Source organism: Oryza brachyantha, chromosome 3, assembly GCF_000231095.2.
Source record: "Oryza brachyantha chromosome 3, ObraRS2, whole genome shotgun sequence".
In the NCBI taxonomy this organism is placed as follows: domain Eukaryota; kingdom Viridiplantae; phylum Streptophyta; class Magnoliopsida; order Poales; family Poaceae; genus Oryza; species Oryza brachyantha.
Window position 1 is genome coordinate 10,151,994 of NC_023165.2, and position 22,608 is coordinate 10,174,601.

Consider the following 22,608-nt stretch of genomic DNA (forward strand, 5'->3'; position numbering starts at 1 on the left):
CAAGAAATTCACGAAAAATAATGAAAATCGGCTCATAATTCCAGAAAATTGTAAGAAATAATGGAAAATTCGTAAATAAATCCAAAAAAATCACAAAAAATCAGGATAATAAAAAAAATCAGAAAATTATCAGAATAAATCAGAAAAATATGATAATAAATCATAAAAATATGGTACAATAGTTAAAATACATGACATTAGTACTAAATTACTTGGGTCATATCATCAACATTCAAGTAGGTGCATGACCATTGCATACCTACAAAAAAGAATGGCATAACCATTGCATCCATAGCAATAAGTTCATATGAGCAACATTTAAAGTAGTTCATCAGCACACTAAGTCTACACATAACAAGATCATCAACATTTAAAGTAGTAATTCACCACACTAAGGTCACACATAAAAAGTCCGTATATGTCTTAAATTACATCAAAAGTAGTAGTTCTTCCACATAATTTATTCAAGCTAAAGTTTCTTTTTGCTTCTAGTATTAGAAGCTAAACTGGATGGGTTGGCCAATTCAACTGGAACCCTTCTTGGTGTACACTTCTTCATGACAGCTTGCTTCTTCCTTGGTGTCTGCACTGTCTGTGGAGAGACTTCATAGGATGCAATGTCTTCACGAACAACTAGAGGGTGCTCAATTTGGAGAGCAAAGGGATCATTTGATCCAGTTGCAGACCTCGTGTGAAAGTGAAAGTGAGGTTGTAAATGAGATCGGTGAGGTTGTAAATGACAAGATCAGGAGAAGTGAAAGTGAAAGATAAAAGATATCACCATTACCATGCATTTTAATCAACTGAGCACGGGAAAAAAAGAGCATTCTCAGCACGGGAAAAAAGGCTAAAATTATCAACATTACCATGCATTTTAATCAACTGGAAATTTACAATTCAAGTGCAACCATATGCAATCATGGTTATGTCATGTCATTGAATAAGAAAACATTTGAGACCCAAAATTGCCTCACTGGCTTAGTGCAAGATGACTGTCTATTCATAAAGAAATCTAACAACATGACACCTGAACTCTGAAGATATTACTTGGACAGTAGGGGAATGTCTCCTGCTAAAAAGGTGCAGCAACTAACATACATCTAATTTGTCCAGTGAAATTGGTTACTTTCCAATTGCCATGACTGCCTGCCTGAAACAGAGATGCGTTCAACATGATCAGGGATAAATGAACCTGTCATATTAACTTACAAATTGGTAATGTAAAATTACATGATGTAATTTGTATTTCACACCAACATAAGCAAAAAGTATTTACTAATAAACAATACGCTGGGGGCTCACCTGCTGGCTAGCGCACGGGAGGAGGAGGGCTGGCACGCGAGAGGAGGTCGCACGGGAGAGGGCGCTGGCGCACGGAGGAGGAGGCCGTGCCGCCCGCTGGCGCCCGAGAGAGGAGGCCGCCCCGCTGGCGCACGGGAGGAGTGGGCGCGCCGGCCGGTGCGCCGGCCTGGCCGCACGAGCGCACACGGGAGGAGTCCTGGCGCACGGGCGACCATGGGAGGGAGGCGCTCCGGGGGCGGCGACGGTCTGGCGAGGCGGGGGTCCGCCCGATCTGGCCGGTCCGGTGGCGGCGACGGTCTGGCGAGGCGGGGGTCCGCCCGATCTAGCCGGTCCAACGGCGGCCCGGCGGCGGTGGTCCGGCGGCGGCGTCGGCTAGGGTTTCACGAGCAGGAGAGAGGAGGCGCACGGGAGGGAGTACTCGGCTGGGATGGACATGGGGTAATTTTTTTAGGTGGGTCCCATGTGTAAGAGGTTATTTTCTAACGGAAAGGGGACGGAATGGCATGTAGGTAAAATAAAGTTAGGTCGATGATATATAGGTGTCTAAAACTTTTTATCGGCTGGGACGGACATGGGGTAATTTTTTTAGGTGGGTCCCATGTGTAAGAGGTTATTTTCTAACGGGAAGAGGACGGAATGGCATATAGGTAAAATAAAGTTAGGTCGATGATATATAGGTGTCTAAAACTTTTTAGTGGTTACTATCTCTCTTCTATTTAGTAGACCCAAGGCCGAAACCTCACCAGAAAAAATCAAATAAAATATGCTGCTACCGAGACTCGATCTCTATGCTGCTACCGAGACTCGACCTCTAGTCTCCTGGATAGAAGAGTAGGTCAATGACTACTGACCTATGATAGTAAATGTGATTAAACAATTACATATGTTATACATATACGTATCTAGTCGCGGTTCGATCAAAAAATTCCCGTTTCAATAGAAAAATTCCCGGGCGGCTTGGCAAATTTTGCATTTAGGCCCTTTCCGCCCTCTGTAAGGCGGAAAGGACCTAAATGCAAAATTTGTTGTGCCACCGTAAGGGCGGAAAGGGCCTAAATGCAAAATTTTCTGTGCCACCGTTTCGGACCGTTCGTTACGACCGAGTGACCGTTTGCCACATCACCTTTCCGTCCTCCTAGAGGGCGGCAGGAAGTTAGTTTTGTGATTTTTTGAAATGCAAAATTAAATTGGTAAATTATTTAATAAATAAAATTAAAAATTCTAAAAATTCTCGGACGGCCCGCGTGGCTCGGCATCGGCGGCATCACCCTCGGCGGCCGTCATCATGAGAAACTTTCCCGTCGGACCAAAGTAGGAATGGCAACGGGTCGGGTTTGGTGCGGGTAGAGCAATTAGCCGTCTGCTAACTCAAAGGTTGCAGGTAGAATTTTTTACCCGTACCCGTACCCGCGGGTAAAATATGATACCCGTACTCATACCTATCGGGTACCAGGCGGGTATCGGGTATCCGTCGGGTCTATCATTTCACATGTCAAAAGCACATCAAAATAATCATTTCAATATATACGACAAACTAAGTATACCATTCATAATACAATATTGCATCCCAAAGAAAGTTCAACAATACAACATATTGCTCATAATAAAATATTGCGATAAATACAACAAACTAATCATAGCAATAATAATAGCACATGGCACACTATCTGATGTTCAGATTCAACCATTCAATATTGTATCACACATCAAAAGATCGAGATATAGGTCACATCAATTTTTTTAAGCTAAAAAGAAGTACATCACAAATATTATTATATAATAAGGTTTTTAGCCAAAATTCAATTTGTGGGCTACGTTCGGGTACCCGACGGGTTACCCGTGGGTGAAAAAAATACTCGTACCCGTATCCGTGTTGATTCATACGAATACTATCCACGAATAAAAAATTATAGTCGTACCCATACCCATTGGCTACTCGGTACCCCGGTACCCATGCCCAAATTGTAATCCCTGTACCGAAGGGCGTAGTCGCCGAGAAGGTTGCAGCGGTATCTCGCTCGATGCATTCGCGTGCCCGACGTTGCAGCGGCCCGCGCCGCGTAAGCAGGGCACCGAGCCTGGCGTCGTCGCGAGCACCTGTCGGTGCATGGGACAATGACCTGGGGAGCAATAAGCCGTACGGCCGAGGATATCTACTGCTTCTGTGTTTGTATCTGTTCAGCGAAGAACTTGTATGGTTCTAGTATAGTGCTTAGAAAGATATAGATGCAATGGTTGTCGAGTGCTTAGTTGCAATAGCCTTCTCTAGTTGTATTCATCACGTACGGCAAACATAAGCCGTGTAACGGAAAATTAATATGATGTTGGATCGTTCAGTGTTTATATATGTATCGCTAATTCAGTGGTTGCTTTTACAGCTAAGACGTCAATTGGCTCCTGTTCCATTTTGGTGTCTTGTAAGAAAAATACTCCGACACAAGTAATGTGGAACATTCTGTCTCGTCCAAAAGAATTACATTGTCTTGATAAAAATTACAGCTTATGCATACCAAAACAAACCAAACTCATTTGAGGGTGATGACAAATCTGGTAATGATGAAAAAAATTCACAATTACATTTCTGACGGATCACTGATCAGCAGTGCCATAACTTCCAAAAGGAAATAAGAAAAAAATAAATGCAATTTCACCAGGGGAAAAGTTACTCCAGCACTGATTAGAACCCAATCTTCACATTAGGAATTGCATTTACTCTCTGGGCGCCTGCGTTCTTGCACCAATCCTCCAGAGCCGGACATCCAGCTAGTGTCAGACAGGAGACACTATCAGGCAATACCAAATCACCAGCGTCTATTCTCAGGTTAGGAATGTCATGAATTTCAATACGTCTAAGAGATCCCAAGTTGCAGAAACCTGTCGGAAGAGCTTCCAGCTTGGTGCAATGGCGAAGCTTGAAATCCTTGAGTGATTGCAAGCTCACAACAGAAAATTGCTGGAGATCTGTGCAGGATGATATCTCAAGGAACTCAAGGGAAGAGAGCGCCTCCATGCTGCTATTACCAGTCACTGACAAAAGCTGTTTGAAACCTCCAATCTTCAATCTCTTCAACGCACTCAAGTGCTGTAACTGCTGTATATCCGTAGTTTCTAGAAAGTGCATCAGCGTTAGTGAAGTCAGAGATATGAGCCGGCTGATCCATACGATTAGTTGATCACTGCCTCTATGAACAACCAGATCACGAAGATGTTGAAGCACAGGGAGAGAACACAGTGTGCCACAGTTATTTATCTCCAGCTTAGAAAGCTCAGGAGGAAGATTTGTCATAGCCTGCAATCTTGGGCAATGGCTTATATGAAGTTCCTTGAGCTTAGGAAATTCTGCTTCCTCCGATTCACACCATGTTTGAAGATTAGGCATGTCCCATAAAGTCAAAACCTCTAGCGACGGAAAACCCAAAAGAGCACCCATGCTTTGCAGGCTATGCATGCCTTCAAGATGCAATTTTTTGAGATTTGGCAGTTCGCCAACAGATGGAAGAAGCTGAGAATTTTTGCAGTTGCAAATCCACAGATCTTCAAGATAGGTGAAAGAACTTTCCCCCATCCATCCTGGAAAATTTTTCCCAGGGTACCTATCAATCCGGAGGCTCCTCAGCTTAGAATGAGGACGGAGTGATTCTATAACCCGTGTGCTTTCTTCGTCTACTGCTTGACTATTGTTGTAACTCCACTGCAGCATCAGATTTTCAACATATTGTTTTCCACTCAAATTGGATTCCTTGACATTCTCATGGGTGGCATATTCCAATTTCAGCAGGCAAAGTTCCCCACGTATGTTGATGTTCTTTAATTCCTTCATGTTGCAGTAGGCCTCACCATCAGCAATTACAGTAAATCTGGAAAGTGTTTGAAGGGAAGTTAACTTGTCGATCCCTCTTGGCATTGCTATTGGTACCACTCTATCCCATTCAAGGTGCAAGTCAAGGTGACGTAAGTTAACTAACCGGCTCAGCCCTTCAGGTAACTCAGTAAGGCGGTAGCATTCCCTGAGATCTAGTGTCTGCAAGTTGAACAAGGCGCTAATAGATTCAGGAAGCCTTTTAATAAGTGTTTTGCGAAGGCCAATGTATCTAAGGTGTGTCAAGCATCCAACCGAATCTGGCAACTCCTCTAGTTGACTGTTACTAATATCCAGTGTCCGCAAACACCTTAGCTTGAGGAAAAGATCTGAGGGAACACATTTCAGAGGAATCCTTACTTGAGTAGACAGTCTCAATATTCTTATATTTTCATAGATGTAGAGCATACTCAGTTCAGGGGATTCATCCTTTTGACAAAGGATAGATGCATATCGGACCAGGTCAGCGTTTATGTCAGCCTGCAAGTTACCAGGCTCGATACACAAAAATTCAGATTTTGAAACAAGTAACGCAAGCTCATTCATGAGACTTGGCACTCTGTATCTTTGATTTGTGGAACTGTCAGAGGATACAAAGAATGATCTCCACAGAAGCTCGTCAAAAAATCTTCCTCCTTCTGCCTCCAAACGCCTCCTACCATTGCATTGAATCAGGCCTTCTGCAATCCACAACCTAATCACCTCATCCTTCTCAAATTCATGCCAAATAGGAAACAAGCAACAAAGGGCAAACATCTGCTTCAGATGATATGGCAAGTGATGATAGCTTATCTGCAAACTTGGCAAGATATTGTTTTGGTCTTCATTAAGAATCCTCATTTGATTTGATATATTGAGCCATTCTTCTTCCTCTCCATTAGTTTCAGACAAAAGCATCCCAAGTGATTTGGCTGCCAATGGGGAACCTTGACAGTCCCTTGCAATCATCCTCCCAATTGTTGACAAGGAATCATTCTCCATACCTTGCCCATTCAATAATGCATACTTTTTAAGGAGAAGCCAGCATTCTTCAAGGCTCAAGCCCTTCAAATGTAAAGGGTGGATTGTAGACGTCCTCCTCCAAACTCTTTCATTCCGAGTTGTTATTAAGACCTTGCTTCCCTTCTCCCCAGCAAGCAGTGGGCACCGCAGTAACTCCCAGAAGTTATAATCCTCAGCCCAGAGATTATCGATCACCAGTAGAAACTTGGTAGTGCTCAGGTGCTCACGAAGCTGCTGCTGCAATATGTCCAAGCTCAATGCATCACATTTTACTTTGGTGACAGCTTCCATGATCATCTTTGTAGCCTTTGTCACACCACATTTGTCAGACAAACATACCCAGATTTTAGTTGGAAAAAGGTCCTGTACCTTATCATCATGGTACACCCAGCGTGCCAACGTCGTCTTCCCAATGCCTGCCGCGCCGTAAATGGAGATCACCGGAAGAGAGATGTCGTGATCCGACAAAAGTGCTTGTACAACCTCCTCCTTCTCCTTGCCACGACCGATGATCTGAGACTGGGAGCTCTCGTCAGGGCAAGTCGCAACTTCAAGAAAGCGCGGCCGCTGTCCTGGCTGCGCCCTCCTCGCCGCATCCCCTTGCTGGAACCTGAACCTCCTGCGGCCCCTAGCGATCTCGTCGAGCCGTTCGTTGATTTCAGCGATCTTCGCGTCCAGCCCCCACCGCTGCCGGGGGCCGAGCTGCACGGGAAGCCAGGAGCGCTTCCGCTTCCGAGACGGCTCCGTGCTGTCCAGTTTGGCCACGGCGGTGAAGGTGGTGAGGCGGTCGAGCAGGGTCTCGGCGTCGTAGGCGACGGCCTTGAGCTCCAGGAGCCAGAGCTTGACGGATTCGTCGTCGATGTAGCGGCGCTGCTCGGCGTCCGTTAGCAGCGCGCGGATGCGCTTCTCCGTGCGCCGCAGCTTCTCGGCCTCCTCCTCGACGTTCCACAAGCGTGTCCCCTTGGACCAGGCTAGGTTGAAGAGGAAAGTCCCGATTTTTTCGGTGATGTCTTTGGCTTTGAGCATCTCGAGCCAACTCTTGTCGGAACTCATGGCGGAAACCAAGAACGCGGAGGCGTTGACTCAGAGACTTGGGGGCTGGAGCTGGTGAAGGAGACAAAATGAGTGCTTGGCCTCAAGCCCTCGACGGGTTCTTGTAGTGGCCCGATCTCATCATCAATCTACTCGTAATTGGGTTCGAAATTACAGCGAGATTGCCGAGCTGCTACCTGCTAGTATGTCGGAGGAAGAAACAGCAGGGATCTTTGCAAAGACAGCAAACAGCGTGGTGAAGTTTCTTGGCAAGTATGGTGAATTGGTGATGGAGCTTCTCACAGGCAAACGAGCGAACACATTGCGTGCAAAGACGAGGGGGCCATTCGCAGAGTAATGAGGAATTGGAGCGGCCGCAGGAGAAGGACGCAGAGCACGGGAACGATCGTTTGCCTGGCTGCGGCGAAGGAGAAGGAGACTAGGGGTTGACCCTGCGACAGATCGGGGCGGTGCGGAACTGCGGACTGTGGAGCGGTGTAGGCGACAAGAGCGACGCCAAAGGGAGGAATCCACGCATCCGCAAGGAAACTCGGTCGAAATTGGGCACGGCTCACGCATTGGAAGTGACAACTCGCTTCCACCCCATTACTTCTGATTATAGTTATGTGGTGTTTAGATTTTAAAAATTTTTAGAAAAAGTGTCACATCAAATATTTGATCGGATATCTGAAAACAACGAATTTCACGGCTAGTCTAGAAACCGCGAGACAAATCTTTTGAGCCTAATTAATCCATCATTAGCACATGTTGGTTACTGTAGCACTTATAGCTAATTATGGGCTAATTAGGCTCAAAAGATTCGTCTCAAGATTTCTTTCATAACTGTGTGCAATTAGTTTTTTGTTCATCTATGTTTAATACTTTATTTAGGTGTCCAAAAATTTGATGTGATATTATTTTAAAAAAATTTTGGAACTAAACAAGGCTTAGGCCTAGTTTATTTTGCAAAAACATCACATCAAGTTTTTATACATATTTAAAGTATTAAACATAGTCTAATTACAAAACAAATTTTAGATTCCGCCAAGAAACTGCGAGACAAATCTTTTGAGCCTAATTAATCCGTCATTAGCACATGTTGGTTACTGTAGCGCTTATGGCTAATCATGTCCTAATTAGGCTCAAATGATTCATCTCACGATTTCCCCCATAACTATGTAATTAGTTTTATTGTTCGTGTATATTTAATGCTTTATTTGGGTGTCCAAAAATTCGATGTGATGGAACTAAATAGGGCCTTATAAAATAATATTTATTTTTTTACTTTAATTTTAAGCTGTTTTTAATTTTTCATCGAAGTATATTTTTCATCTGATTGCTTATAATATATACATAAAAATTTTATTTATAAATTATTTTTTATTTACAGGTATACCATTTGACAAAAAAAAACTGAACAATCGCCCCAAGTCAAGTAACAACCATTCACACATCGATAAATAATTGAATATAAACATGAATACTCATTTTTTCTCATCTTTTTACTTATAGGATAAAATTTAAACTTCTACTTAAATTTGAAGTAATTTTAGTGTTTTTCATTATAGTTTATTTTTTAACATTTATTTTTGATAACTAAGAATATTCATAAAAAATATTCATAAATTATTTTTCATTTCAAATACACCGTTTGACCTTTTCTCTTAAAAAAAATCAAAAGATCACCCAATGCTCTCTTCATACCTGATTAAACAAATATCCAAATTTGGACATACAAACATAAACATTTTTTAGGAACGAACCTAGAACTATTCATTCCATGAAATTCATTTTTATTAGGATGAAAGGATTACTTAGGGATAAATCTAGATATAGGTTCTGGGAACGAATCTAAATATAGATAAATTTGGATGTACCCTACGTCTAGAACTCTACAGTGTTTGTTTTTCTATGATGGTGAGTGTTGGATAGTAGAGGAAGGGGAGAATATTGCGAATATTAGATTTGTTGTATTGAGTCTCAGGAGGAGATAAAAAAGATTACAGATATAGAAGAGTCCACATAAATCAATTCTATCCTATATGACTCTAAGTACCATATCTCTAACAGCGAGTGTAGGTGAGAACAGTGGTAAGCTAAGACAAGTACTGGAGGCCTTCATTCTATCTTTTTATATTTACTTATTCTTATAAGCTAAAATTTAAATCTTCAATCTTAAATTTGAGGGACATTTAACTTTCTGCCACTCTTAAAATTGGTTGATAACATATATGCCACTCGCTGTCTACGACATGTGGACCCTCATATGTTTATGACATGTAGGTTTAGTGACAAATCTGTTATGACCAAATATAAGAGTAGCAAAAGGTTAATTTCCTAAATTTGGAGTTGATTTTAAGGGTATTTTATCCAAATTTTATTTTTTAGCCTTGACTTTTAGATGGCTAAGAATACATGTAAAAAGTATTTATTCATAAATTATTTTTCATTTGCAAATACGCTAATAAGCCAATGCTGGAAAACTTTTATATACATACTATTAGCGATCTAAAAGCCAATGCTGAAGAATAAACTTTGATTAATAAAATCTCAAAATCAACTCTAAATTTAAGATTAAAAATTCAAAAACCCAAACCAATATCCAAGAAATGTCTAAATGAAGCAAGAAGTTTAATTTGGATCATCATATGTAAAACATGAAAATGGGATGATAATAGCAACTCATCCAACAATCTTAATCAAATTTTATGTTTTAAAAATCTACCTGTACCAAAGGAATTGGGATCACCCATGATACAACTCCAAACACCGGGAGTGTGACACACTAGAATGATTTAAATCAACTTTACAGAGACTACCTAGGTTTACCCATATGATATAATGATCAGATCGGAATCAAGATAACATAATCGTTCAAAAATCTCACATACTGGGGGCATTGTTTATCATAGTAGTCGAACTCTTATCAGGGCCAAGACAAGGTTAGTTTATCTTCACACTTTCATAGATCATGATGTTGTGTAGTCTTATCAGGCCCCCTCCACATGCTCACCCCAATATTCTTAATAAAGCCATCCAACATTCTTCCAACAACGCTAAACCAAAATTATTTAATTGTGTGGATGAACATCACATATATTATTTTTCATGGTATAAAGGGTTATTTATATCCGCTTGGATCACCGTAAGGTCCATAACTACCACTTGTTCATGCATATCTAGGATATGCATAACCTCCAACCCACGGACCCACCCTAACCGAGTCATAGATTATAAAATAACTAGCATCGTGGCCCGTGCAGACTACACGGCTATATAATATCAAATATATTTTCATATTATATTGTAAAGTATAAATATTAAAGTGCAATATAGTGCTAAACTTGGACCTAACTTAGATCAAAATATTACATTTGACGTTCCATGCAAATTAAAGCAGTGGTTCCTTTTATATTATCTTAATAACATAACAAATCTAACAATAATACTACAATAGATCAAAGTTGTACAAAATTTATAGCATAATATCTATCATTTCCTCCGTCTTCTTCAATCACATATATTTCATATATACTACCTCCATTTCATATCGGAAGGCTTTCTTGCCTTGTATAAATTCATCAATGGATAGACGTGTGTGTGTATATATATATATATATATATATATATATATATATATATATATATATATATATATATATATATATATATATATATATATTAGTATTCATATGTATCTATGCAAGTCTTACCATATATACTACCTCTGTTTCATATCGTAAGACTTTTGAGGATTGTTTAAATTCATCAATTGATGGATGTATATAATTTATACATATGCCTAGATTTATTAGCATTCATATGAATCTAGGCAAGTCTTACATTGTCAACCGGAGAGAGCATTACTTATTTATGATTGTCCATAACCTGTTTCAAATAACATAACACTCACTTATAAAATAAATTAAATATTTTTTAGGCAGATGAGAAAATTTTTTAAGTTTAATCTTGCACAATATCCTCATAGGATCGCGCGTCAACAATGATTAAAAAAACTGATTTTTTCCCTTTCCTTATCCGTTTAAAAAATATTATCTTTTCTTTTTTATCTCTTATTTTTCTTCGACTGCTCGAGCCAAAAAACCGATTTTTTCCCTTTTCTTAGGCGGCAGTAGCGCCGATTAAAAAAAAACCTGATTTTCCTCTTTTCTTGTCTGATTTCAAAAAAATATTATTTTTTATCTCTCATTTTCCTTTAACGGCTCGATAAAAAAACCTCAATTTTTCCTTGAATCCAAAAAAACATTATCTTCTTCATTTTTCGATTCCAAAAAATTCACCTTTTTAATCCAAAAATCACGTTCTTTTCTCTGTAAAAAACTGTTTTTTTCTTTTTTATCTCTTATTTTCCTTCAACATCTCGATAAAAAAACCCGACTCTTTTCTTTCCTTGTCCGATTAATTTTTTACCGAATTATTGACGTGATTTTTTTTTATCTTTTCTCTTCTGATTCTGATCAATTTGTTGGCACGTGTAATTATAGAAACACCGAGCGACGTGATCGTTTTGATTCTCTTTTTTACTGCTATAAACCGGAATTACCGGATCTGTCCGGTTAACCTTTTCTCCTAAAAAACTCTTTTTTTTCTCTTTATCCTATTTAAATTTTTTCCGTTCTTTCCTTTTTTTTTCTAGTTGTTGTCCGATTCAATTTTAAAATATCTTTTCTTTTTTTTCCTATTTTTATCTGATTAATCTCGGAATTTCTAGTCCGTGAGAGCCTACCTGAAAGCTCTTTTTTCTATTACAGATAGATTTAAAAGGGACAAACCACTTAATGCCCACATAATATGAGGTACGCTAAATTGAAATCCTAAAAGAATGGGGTAGGATATAATGTGGCCAACAAACAAATACTCTCAAGGTTTCGCAATACCGGTTTCGCAATACCATGTTTAGTTTAGGAACAATCCGAAGTACTTAACAGCCCCACAATTCACGAGCATCGTCCCTCCTCTTTGCTGGGCTGAATCGCAAAACGCCCAAACCCATAGTACTACTGGTATCCAAGAAGGAGAAGGTCCTTTTCATAAACCACATTGGAGAGAGAGAGAGGACTGACCGAGCGACCGCTATGGCGTGGAAGTGCGTGCGTTGCCGTGCGTCGCTTGCGTGGTTTTGGAAAGCCGCGCGTTCCACCGCGCCGCTCCCACCCCCAACCGCTTCCCCCCTTCGTCTCCTCGCCCCGATCCCCCAGATCCGACCCCCTCGCAGCTCGATCGGGAAGGAGCCCCCACCCGGCGCCAAGGCAAGCAGCGGCCGCGGCGCCCGCGCCTCCCCCCTCCTCGGATCCGCCCACCTGTCGGTCCCCGACCGTGCGTGCCGCGCGCCGACCAGATCCCGGCCATGGCCGCGCGCCTCCACCCGCATTGCTGCTGCTGCTGCTAGCGCACATGGCCGCCGCGGCCGCCTCCTGCCGGCGCCCGATCGCCTGGTTCTTCGGCGTCGCCGCCGCGCTCTTCTTCGCCTCATGGTACCTCCTCCTCGACTCCGCCGCGCCGCCGCCGGCGCTGCTGGCCGCGCGGGGACAGGGGCTCCGCGCCGGCTCCACGGCCCGGAAATGCGACCCGGCCGCCGCGGCGCTGCGGGTGTTCATGTACGACCTGCCCCACGAGTTCCACTTCGGCCTGCTCGACTGGAAGCCCCGGGGCGGCGGCGGCGTGTGGCCGGACGTTAGATGGGGCGGGGGCGTGCCGGAGTACCCCGGTGGGCTGAACCTGCAGCACAGCATCGAGTACTGGCTCACGCTGGACCTGCTCGCCTCCGAGCAGGGCGCGCCCACGCCGTGCGGCGCCGTCAGGGTGCGCGACGCCGCCGCGGCCGACGTCGTCTTCGTGCCCTTCTTCGCCTCGCTCAGCTTCAACCGTCACTCCAAGGTGGTGCCGCCCGCGCGGGCCAGCCAGGACCGTGCGCTGCAGCGGAGGCTGCTTGAGTACCTCGTCTCGCGCCCGGAGTGGCGGAGGTCCGGCGGGAGGGACCACGTCGTGCTCGCCCACCACCCCAACGGGATGCTCGACGCGCGCTACAAGCTCTGGCCCTGCGTCTTCGTGCTCTGCGACTTCGGAAGGTACCCGCCCAGCGTCGCCAGCCTCGACAAGGACGTCATCGCGCCGTACCGGCACGTCGTCCCCAACTTCGTCAATGACTCCGCCGGCTACGATGACCGGCCGACGCTGCTCTACTTCCAAGGCGCCATTTACAGGAAAGATGTGAGTGCCTTGTTACTTACTACTCTTTATGACAACCAGATTCTTAGGTTTAGCCAATTCGGGAAAACTTCTCCACTCCATGTGATCTACCTCAAAATGGAATTGACAATGTTGCTATGTGTTATACTAGTTTTACTTTGCTGATTAAGTTTTCATTAGTCCCCCTCCATGGCACTCCTCCTTTGCTTTTTAGTTCATTAATTCTGGACACCGAAGTGCCATTGCTACTTATTAATGTCATTAGTTTCGCCAATTGGAATGTTTGCCTTGTTTATTAGTCCATCTCAGTTTGGTAGGAAATCACTTGTGGTATTGTCGCTACCAGCATACTTGCTGTTCTTGTCATAAGATCTTACTGGCTCTCAATGGGGTCAGACTATGTGTTACTTCAGTAGTTTTAGAATCTTACTGTTCAACTCATTTGCAATGAAGATGTAAGATATATGTTATGACTTATGATCTGTCTGAATTGAGGAACTATGGAGCAATATTTGTCATTCAGATTATCATCGATGCTCTTTTGACCTGTTAACTGCACAAAATTGCAGGGAGGTTTCATCAGACAGGAACTGTATTATCTCCTCAAAGATGAGAAAGATGTACATTTTTCCTTTGGAAGTGTGGTGGGCAATGGAATTGAGCAAGCAACACAGGGGATGAGGGCTTCCAAGTTCTGCCTCAACATTGCAGGCGATACGCCATCCTCCAATCGCCTATTCGATTCCATAGTCAGCCACTGTGTTCCTATCATCATCAGTGATGAGATTGAGCTCCCGTTTGAAGATGTCCTTGATTACTCCAAGTTCTGCATCATAGTGCGTGGTGAGGATGCGGTCAAGAAGGGTTTTCTTATGAATCTGATCAAAGGAATAAGCCGAGAAGATTGGACACGCATGTGGAACAGGCTGAAGGAAGTAGAAGGGCACTTTGAATATCAGTACCCATCTCAGAATGATGATGCTGTTCAGATGATCTGGAAGGCCATAGCTCGAAAGGTGCCCTCAATTCGGTTGAAGGTGAACAGATTACGAAGATTTTCTCGGTTTGAAACTAACAGAATGGATGAGACTCCGACGAGATCTCCCTGGCTAGAAAGCCAAGCTAGTTGATATTAGAGGGATAAACTCTCGGCAAATTTTTGACCCTCTGCAAGATGGAAGTGTCTAACTGTCGATAATGAAAAGTGAGCTTATTAGACCACAAGCAGGGATCAAATGCTACAGTCGAAGAGATTGATGGAGTAAAGTACACCGGCTAAATTTTGGCGTCATAGTATCACAGATATGAGAGGCACATTTTTTTTCCCTTCTCATTATTTTACGAATTTTCCACTGAAGTTTGTTCAGCCACAGATAGGGACAATAAATTGTGTCAGAAACTGTATATTCTAGGCAGTAGTTTGATTGCTGATTAGCTACATTCGGTTGCACTTGCACATTGGTTCACTTGAACTGAAGCTCACATTTTTCAGGTGTAAGGGAATATTTTGGCACCTTCAGATTCTATCGGTTTTGTTTTCTACAAAATTGAAGGCATGAATTGTGGGGTCACGAAACTGATCCGAACTTGTGAAGTACCTAAATGCTGCCAAGCAAAGTTGCATGTTGGCCAGCCGACTCCCTAATTAAATTCCACACTGGCCTGGTCCGGCGAAACCCTGCTCGGCAGCTTCAGGAGTCAGGACAATAGTGCTGGGCATGGTAATTTGGCATGGGGTGGGCGTCTGTCTGATGCAAAAGAGACCATTTTCTACATGTAACTGAAATTATACTCGATTTCAAACTTCCATTCACTTAATTTTTTTTTCTCGTGTCACTGCCACTAAAGTCCGTTTGGTTGTTGTTACCTGGACTGACGAGTGGGTCCTGATTTTACTAAATCCCTCTTGCCTCTGTTCTCCCTCTCTTCCCTCTCTTGCATCCATTCTCCCTCCCGTGAACCCTAGCTGGAGGCGGCGGCCAGGGAGGCGCGCGGCGGGCTGCGGGCAGCCGGGGAGGCGCGCGGCGGGCTGCGGGCGTCAGGGGAAGCGCGCGGTGGGCGGCCGGGAAGGCGCGTGGCGGGCGGCCTGGTAGGTTGTAATGAAATCATTTCACTGAATTTTGCAGCACCATCGCCGCTGGAGTCGTCGGTGCAGCCTAATGCGGCGGTTGATCCCACGGTGATGTCGCCGTCGCCGCCGATCATCCAGGGGCAGAGGCCGCTGTTGCTGCCGAGCTTGGCGTGGAGGAGAGCTCATGTGTCCATGGCGTCTGTTTCAGTAGTGCTACTGATAGCTGCATCATTTTGGCTTGATTAGGATGGATTGAACTGGAAATGAATGTTTTAGCACAGGAACTGAAGCATGTTCGGTCCATTGCATATAATTATTTAGCATTGGGAATTGCACGGGGATTCTTGTAAGAAAATTTTGATGGCTTTGGGTTGTTCATGTAATTATATTTCTGGTGGATGAATGAAATGCTGGCATGCATTTGTCTTTGATTTGGTACTTAATTCCAAGTAAAAGGTTACTAGCGTACATTCTTTTTTACTGGTTTTACCTAAGAAAACTTTACTGCTAACTGGGGACAAAATGTCTACATGAATATATTATTTCACTAACAGCCAAAGGACAGTTGCGTGTCATTTTAAATTTATCCGAAAATATCAATTTTTAAATTTTATTCAAAAATATCAATTTTCAAATCTGTTGTCTTAATTTCAAATGTTATTCGAAAATATCAATTTTCAATTCTATGGTTCGGGTCATTTGGCATGTAGTGGTATAAAAGGAACGTAAGCAAAATATTATTATTTAACGGAGTTGATGGAAAAGTTAACGGCAGTAGCATATGAGGAAAAAAATTAAGTAAATGGTACATAGAGAAGTTCGATTTTTTGCATGGTACAGAAGAAACATGGTATAATTTCAATGGCATACAAAGGAATTGTCTCGATGCAAAATGCCTCCGCCGATGCCGTTTCCAATAAGCCAACATTATAGACTAACTTGTTTTCTTATAGCTCAATTTCTCTCTTTTGCCTATACTTATAGATAAAATTTAAATTTTATACTTAAATTTAGAGTTAAAGTTGAACTTTTTTCATCATAATTTATTTTCTAGCATTTTTTTTATATCGCTAAGAATACTTACTTACTTACATACACACACACATATATATATATATATATATATATATATATATATAAGTTTTATTCATAAATTATTTTCATTTGTAAATACATCATTTTAAATAGGAGCAGCTGAAGAGGAATGAAAATAGAACTGCAATAGAAAATTTGGCGCAGCTTTGCTGCGCTCTTATGGTGTTTGGCATGTGCTTGTTTATAGTTTTATAGTTTTAGTGAATATTTGAGGTAGACCAATCATTTACTATTTTGATTTAGAATTGCATAAAAGACATTACTCTCTCGTTTATGTTTATGTTTATCTTTACCCAAAAATAGATACTATGGAATAAATTATAAATAGACCGGTAGGATCTCAGTCAAATAAATGGACTATAATACACCACATAGCAGCATAAAACCGGATAGCAGCATAAAACCGGATATAAGGAGTTTTATAGTATGAATTAAACTCCTTATTAAGTGCATTACTAATGCCAAGTTATTTTCTTCATATATTCTTAATATTTTTCTCAGCTTTTGCACGCACAATTTCCAAACCGTTAAACGATGCCTTTTTAAAAAAAGTTTTCTGATCTTTCTAAAATATATTTTTAACTTTGTAGTAGTTAATTCCATTGTTTATATTATTAAATAGCTATTAAGAAATTATATATTTTTTCTTTCACCTTCAGCTAAGTGATGTTTTGCATTTCCGAAGGATCATCGCTTACTTCTAAGTGTTAAACATACCGAAAAATCATGGTATCTTTCCTGATTGCATATGCACAGCTTCGTAAAAAAAGCTAGGTACTAATCATATCCAAACTAAAGGCTTGGAAACATATCTATCAATAAATTAGATTCCAAACCAAAAATACACTTGGTAGACATCAATCAAAATAAAGCAGAGTAGCAGAAATAGCAACCAAATAGAAATAACAGGGAAAAAGATCGAGCAACCGGAAAGGTCACAACCTAGATAAAAATAGTCACAAACAACCGTGTTCAACGCAAAGGCCAGAAACAGAAAAAGATTAATGACTTAACCGATATCTTCAAAGAACAAATATTATCATAAGGATAACCTCATGAGTTCCGTCATTACAAATTCAAGGTTATATTTTTTTGACGTAAACCAAAGTAAAAATATCAATAGCTAGGACTCATAACTTTAATGGCTGTCAGTAGTACTATATTGAAAATAAACATATACATCTTTTTCCTAGAGGAGCATAATCTCTTGTTATTTATAGAATAATCCAAACCAGAGCAACTAAAAGGAAATGTCTAGTGATTACCAGATAAGTATGTGCACCAGTATGATCAAATATGTGCACCAGTATGATCAAAGGGATTGATCAATTCGATTTCTCAACACTAAAATCTCAACACTAAAACATTACTTTACTATTACTTAGTAGTATATTGTGACCAGAGCTATTGATTATCATATAAGCATTACTTAAAATACTTGAACCAGCTTGCGCCACGTGGATGCTCTCTTCGCCCAAGAACTTGCACTGAATTCGTATATAGAGATTGTCCTATGTGTATGGTCCTGCTTAGATTTATCTATGGATAAATAAATATATTTAATAGATGTGTTCAGATTTATTAGCATCCATATAAATTTAAAAATATCTTATAATATTAAACGAAGGTAAGACATTAGATAGACTCTGTAACTTCAGTAGAATGATGAGGGAATTGGCCTAGGGGTACAGAACCAGCCAAAAGAGCCCTGCTTGGTTCTTTGGAATTAGAGTTATTTTCAACCAAAATGCCAGAAATATAGTAGTTTACAGGAAACGCATCACAGAAGCAGAGGGAACAATGCACAACACAGAAACAGTAAATGACATAAAATGCATGGTTATGGACTTATGGCGGGTGATTTTGTTTGCTCTTCTATTTAAAATGCTTACAAAAATAGGTTTAAAGTCCAGAGATTACTGGTCTGATCAAATCAATAACGGCATCGCCTGCAGTGATTCAGTTTATTGCCATCTGGATGGACAAAATGTGTGCTATCATGGGAAATAGGGATACTGAAGCTCAGACGCGGACACCGTATTCAGATATTTTGTTGATCCTTTCTTCTAGGACATATCTCTGGCCTTTCAAATCAGAGGCCATGGAAGCCACCTGAAAAATGAAGAGCATGACTATGTCTGAAAGCAACTTTCATTAGATGGTGGAATACAATATACATAAAGCCATCGAACTTGCCTCTGCTCGCAGTTCAAGAGATTGTCTGGTTGGAATTGTCCGGAGTCGATCCATCAAACCTGGGCCAATAAGAATAAGCGAACATGTAAACAATCACAGGATATGAAGCCTCTTTTTATGAAAATACATCTTCTCAAATTATTAAGAAGCAGTATGATCAATGGGACAATGGATTTTTGAGGAAGGAACTCAATACCTGTAGCAGTGGATTCAGCCTTGTAAATGGAACTAATAAGAGATCGAATCTGCTTACCAGTAGACCTAGAAAAAACACAAGCATGATATTATCAAAAACACCAGTAAGAAAATGTGACATTATTCAAGAAAACAATAGAAGAGATATAAAAGCAAATGCCAGCCCAAACTGTACGCATAATTTGCATATTACCTGAAATCAGTTTGACCGCGCTGCAAATCACTTTCACCAATGGCTATTTTGTCTAGGGTGTATTTTGAATCCTTTTTCAACTGTTTGATAGATGTCTTGTACTCCATCATACTTTGCTCAGCATCATTCAGTAAATCCTATTAAAAACATTTGGTGAGAATTTCAGGTACATTCGTCGAAGAGCTTGTCTGCATTGGATATTAACCTTGCTGAGCAAAGTTGTTTATTGACATTAAAAAAATCAGAATCATGACAGCGAACTTCGAAGTATTTACTAGCTCAATCACAGAAATAGGACTTGAATACTTGGAGGAATCATTGTTACATGCTGTGACATCATAACTATAAGCATATACTAGAAACTATGAAAATTAAGCACAATAATATGTATGTTCAAGATCATCAGGTGAAAGCCTAGTACCTAGCATAACCACATATTGTAAGAACTATACCTTCTCAGTTTTGAAACGGCCCAGAGTATTGCGGTATAAAAATCTCCGAGGACCTGACGAAATTTATTAACATTTGAGGCAAAAGTTAGCATTTAACCTGCTTCATAAGAAGCAAAAACACAGCACTGTCTCAGTAGAAGAAGAAATGGTGGCTTCTGTGGCCAACTAATAAAACATATTTAACAGCAAATAAAAGGTGAACAGGAGCTCTATTACAAGGGTGCATACACTGTACTTCACATAAATGACTAGGTGATTCTAATTAAGTTAGCCCAACATCCATGGTAACAAGCATCCAACCCAAACCTGCAACCCAACTGTTCATCTGCAATATTCAGTCCCTTTTAATTTGTTTCTCTTGGCATTCCTAGATCATTGGAAATGTGGCAAGGCACAATGCAGAGTAGAATGGCCACTATTGCCAAATGGAGGGTACCTTTGTAGTCAATCATGCACAACTTTGCCAAAAATCCATTATTCACAAGTAAAATCAAAGGCACCTTTTGCAGATCTTTATTATTGGCATTAGCCTACAAAAATGTCTATTAAGTAATTTTCATTTACCAATGCCACATACAACAGCAAAGCATCAAACCAAAGACGAGGACTAGCTACCAGATACACCCCACTGGGCTTAATATGGGTTTGGATCAGTCACTTCTAATATCAAGTCACACAAGAAGCAACTCAAATTGACAATTCATGTCCAAATGTCATCTCACATGAGTTATGAAATGTGACTTCCATATTGCGTGAATGATGTCTATACTAGTACATTTCACTCAACACAAGTTGATAATGAATGGCTACTCTTTTTCTACAGAAATTGCTACAACAGAACTTGCGTGCCTCCATAGCGAACACCCTACACTCCTGGTTCATGTAATATTTGGATCGCTGTAGAATAAAACATAATATATTCAACATTCATCCTAACTAGGATGAATCTTCACCAAGTTTATAATGCTTGAAATTCGTATCTAGTAATACTACATACATGAACAGCATTCCCTCAGTTCATAATATTTCCTCAACAATCTCTTCGCCAAAGGTGCAGAAAATCTAGGTGCTACTTAATGAAATTGAACCATGTTACCTATATTAAATGACATATATCAATCATTCAATACCTTTCACATTCTTACTAGCAAGGGTAGGAACAAAAAATTCGAAAACTACATTTGATATTACTAAGAGGGTATTCACAACAATCTGGAAATAATATTGCAAAAGGCAGTGTGTATCTATATTCTCTGGTCAACATCATTCCCCGATAATGTATTTGTGGGCATAAAGATATATTAGGTGTAACCAAGCCAGTTCCAAAAAATCTAAAGCGATAAGCCTTGTGTTCTGTGGGCAGATCAAACCTTCAGGTTTCATGATTTTGCAAACTACATGTTCTTATACTTCTTAATTCCAATCAAATCAGTTACCCTACATCTATCTGTCTGCTATCTAGGCTCATAGGATAACCTCACATTTAATAAACGTGATGAGAAGGCACCCAGTTAGAGCACATAAATACATCTGCAACATGTCAAGAATAAAAGTACAAATATGCAATTAATCTATTGTGAGTAACAGAGATGATTCCATTCCTCAATACAGGCACAACAAACCAAAAGCAGCAAGCTTCCAGGATAACACCAGAAATGTACCTCTCAATAAGATGAATCCTGCCACAGTGGCACACCCAATTGCCTCTGCCTGGTGCTCGTTCACAAGAACCAGTGCATCCGAAACAGTTCCTACAATGGAAATTAAACCAGGTACTGATTGTTGGACCATCAAAATCCAACATATGCACAAAGGGGAAAATAACTATCACCTTTAGCCATATGCACAAATGCATCCTCGTAAGCTTTGTACTGTGACCACAGCCCTGGTGTAAGGCTCTACGGATGCAAGCTTAAAGAGAGTGAGCACAATAATATAAATCATAAATATATAGGCAGGTCAGGAGCAAATGCAAATATCTTCTTCCTTAATCCAATCGAACAAAATGTTGCAAGCAACAATAATGCAGCTTCGCAAACATCTTGCACAACGCAAATGCTAGAAAAATTCTGGTAATATAAAGCATGTACCAATACTACCTCCCAAGTACCAAGAAATGGAACAGGAAAACCCTATTAACTTTCAATTGACACCTAAACGCACAAAATCACTAATTAGACCGAACTCGTAATGTTAGCGGCAGATCAGTTCGGCCAAATTACGTGATCCCGCGCAGCGGGACACCGCATCTGAGGTAAATACAGGTGCCCAGGAACACGAATCCGTCTGGGATTGAGGGGAAAGAACACCGGAATTTTGGATAGGATTACGAGGAGGGAATGGACCTGGAGCTTCCGAAGAGGCCACGGGGAGGTGGAGGCGGCTTCCTCTCCCTGCGCCGGCCCGCGGCTGGCATCCGGCGACGCCATCGACTAGGCGGCGGCGGGTGCTGCTTCTCCGGGCGACCGATACGGTGGGGGGGGGGGGGGGCACTCGCGGCGGATCTCTCGGGCTCTCCTCTTCGCCGCCCGAAGCTGAGGGACTCGAGCCGTGGCGTCCTCCGACTTCTTTGGCCCAAGTATAGGGTTCATGTGTAGCATTCTAGCCCATGAACGAAATGGTCTTGGGCCCTCCATGAGAATTTGTTTACTAATGATGGCTTTATCACTTGATTCTGTTTCAAATAGATGCCGTTTAATAATAGTTAGGTACTTGAATTTGGAATTGGATTTTATAAATTTGGATCCACAAACATGTCGAAATGAAAGATATTGATTGGCACCTAGCCCCTTGCGATGGAGGCTAAATCAATTTCTGAAAAGGACAGGGAACGAGATGGTATCACAGGGTTTGCTTGTTCAGAAAACAATGTGTCAGGAAGAGAAAATAAACGCCTGTGTTAGTTATCATCCACTCCAGTTGGTGACACAATGATGATATAAATCTATTGGCCAAGATTAACAATGTTTATTAGTATTACCAACTGAGGTGGAGGCTACTT

General features: G+C 41.2%; 3 protein-coding genes across 3 annotated transcripts; 1 reads left to right on the forward strand and 2 right to left on the reverse strand.

Annotated features, from left to right (window-relative positions):
• Window positions 1–3,979: 3,979 nt before the first annotated feature.
• Window positions 3,980–7,216, reverse strand: LOC102709261 (putative disease resistance protein RGA4). The gene has a single exon (XM_006651271.3). The coding sequence runs from the start codon at window positions 7,214–7,216 to the stop codon at window positions 3,980–3,982; it is 3,237 nt and encodes a 1,078-aa protein (XP_006651334.1).
• A 5,144-nt stretch (window positions 7,217–12,360) lies between these two features.
• On the forward strand, window positions 12,361–15,905 carry LOC102709547 (probable arabinosyltransferase ARAD1). Its single transcript, XM_006651272.3, has 2 exons — window positions 12,361–13,426; window positions 13,975–15,905. The coding sequence occupies exons 1-2, from the start codon at window positions 12,611–12,613 to the stop codon at window positions 14,533–14,535; spliced, it is 1,377 nt and encodes a 458-aa protein (XP_006651335.2). The 5' UTR covers window positions 12,361–12,610; the 3' UTR covers window positions 14,536–15,905.
• Window positions 15,906–18,257: 2,352 nt separating this feature from the next.
• On the reverse strand, window positions 18,258–22,116 carry LOC102714271 (RGS1-HXK1-interacting protein 1). Its single transcript, XM_006649952.3, has 8 exons — window positions 21,953–22,116; window positions 21,439–21,505; window positions 21,269–21,358; window positions 19,608–19,660; window positions 19,156–19,292; window positions 18,964–19,028; window positions 18,768–18,826; window positions 18,258–18,683 (listed from the first exon to the last, which is right to left on the reverse strand). Exons 1-8 carry the CDS (start codon window positions 22,034–22,036, stop codon window positions 18,594–18,596), a joined length of 645 nt encoding a protein of 214 aa, XP_006650015.1. The 5' UTR covers window positions 22,037–22,116; the 3' UTR covers window positions 18,258–18,593.
• Window positions 22,117–22,608: the final 492 nt, after the last annotated feature.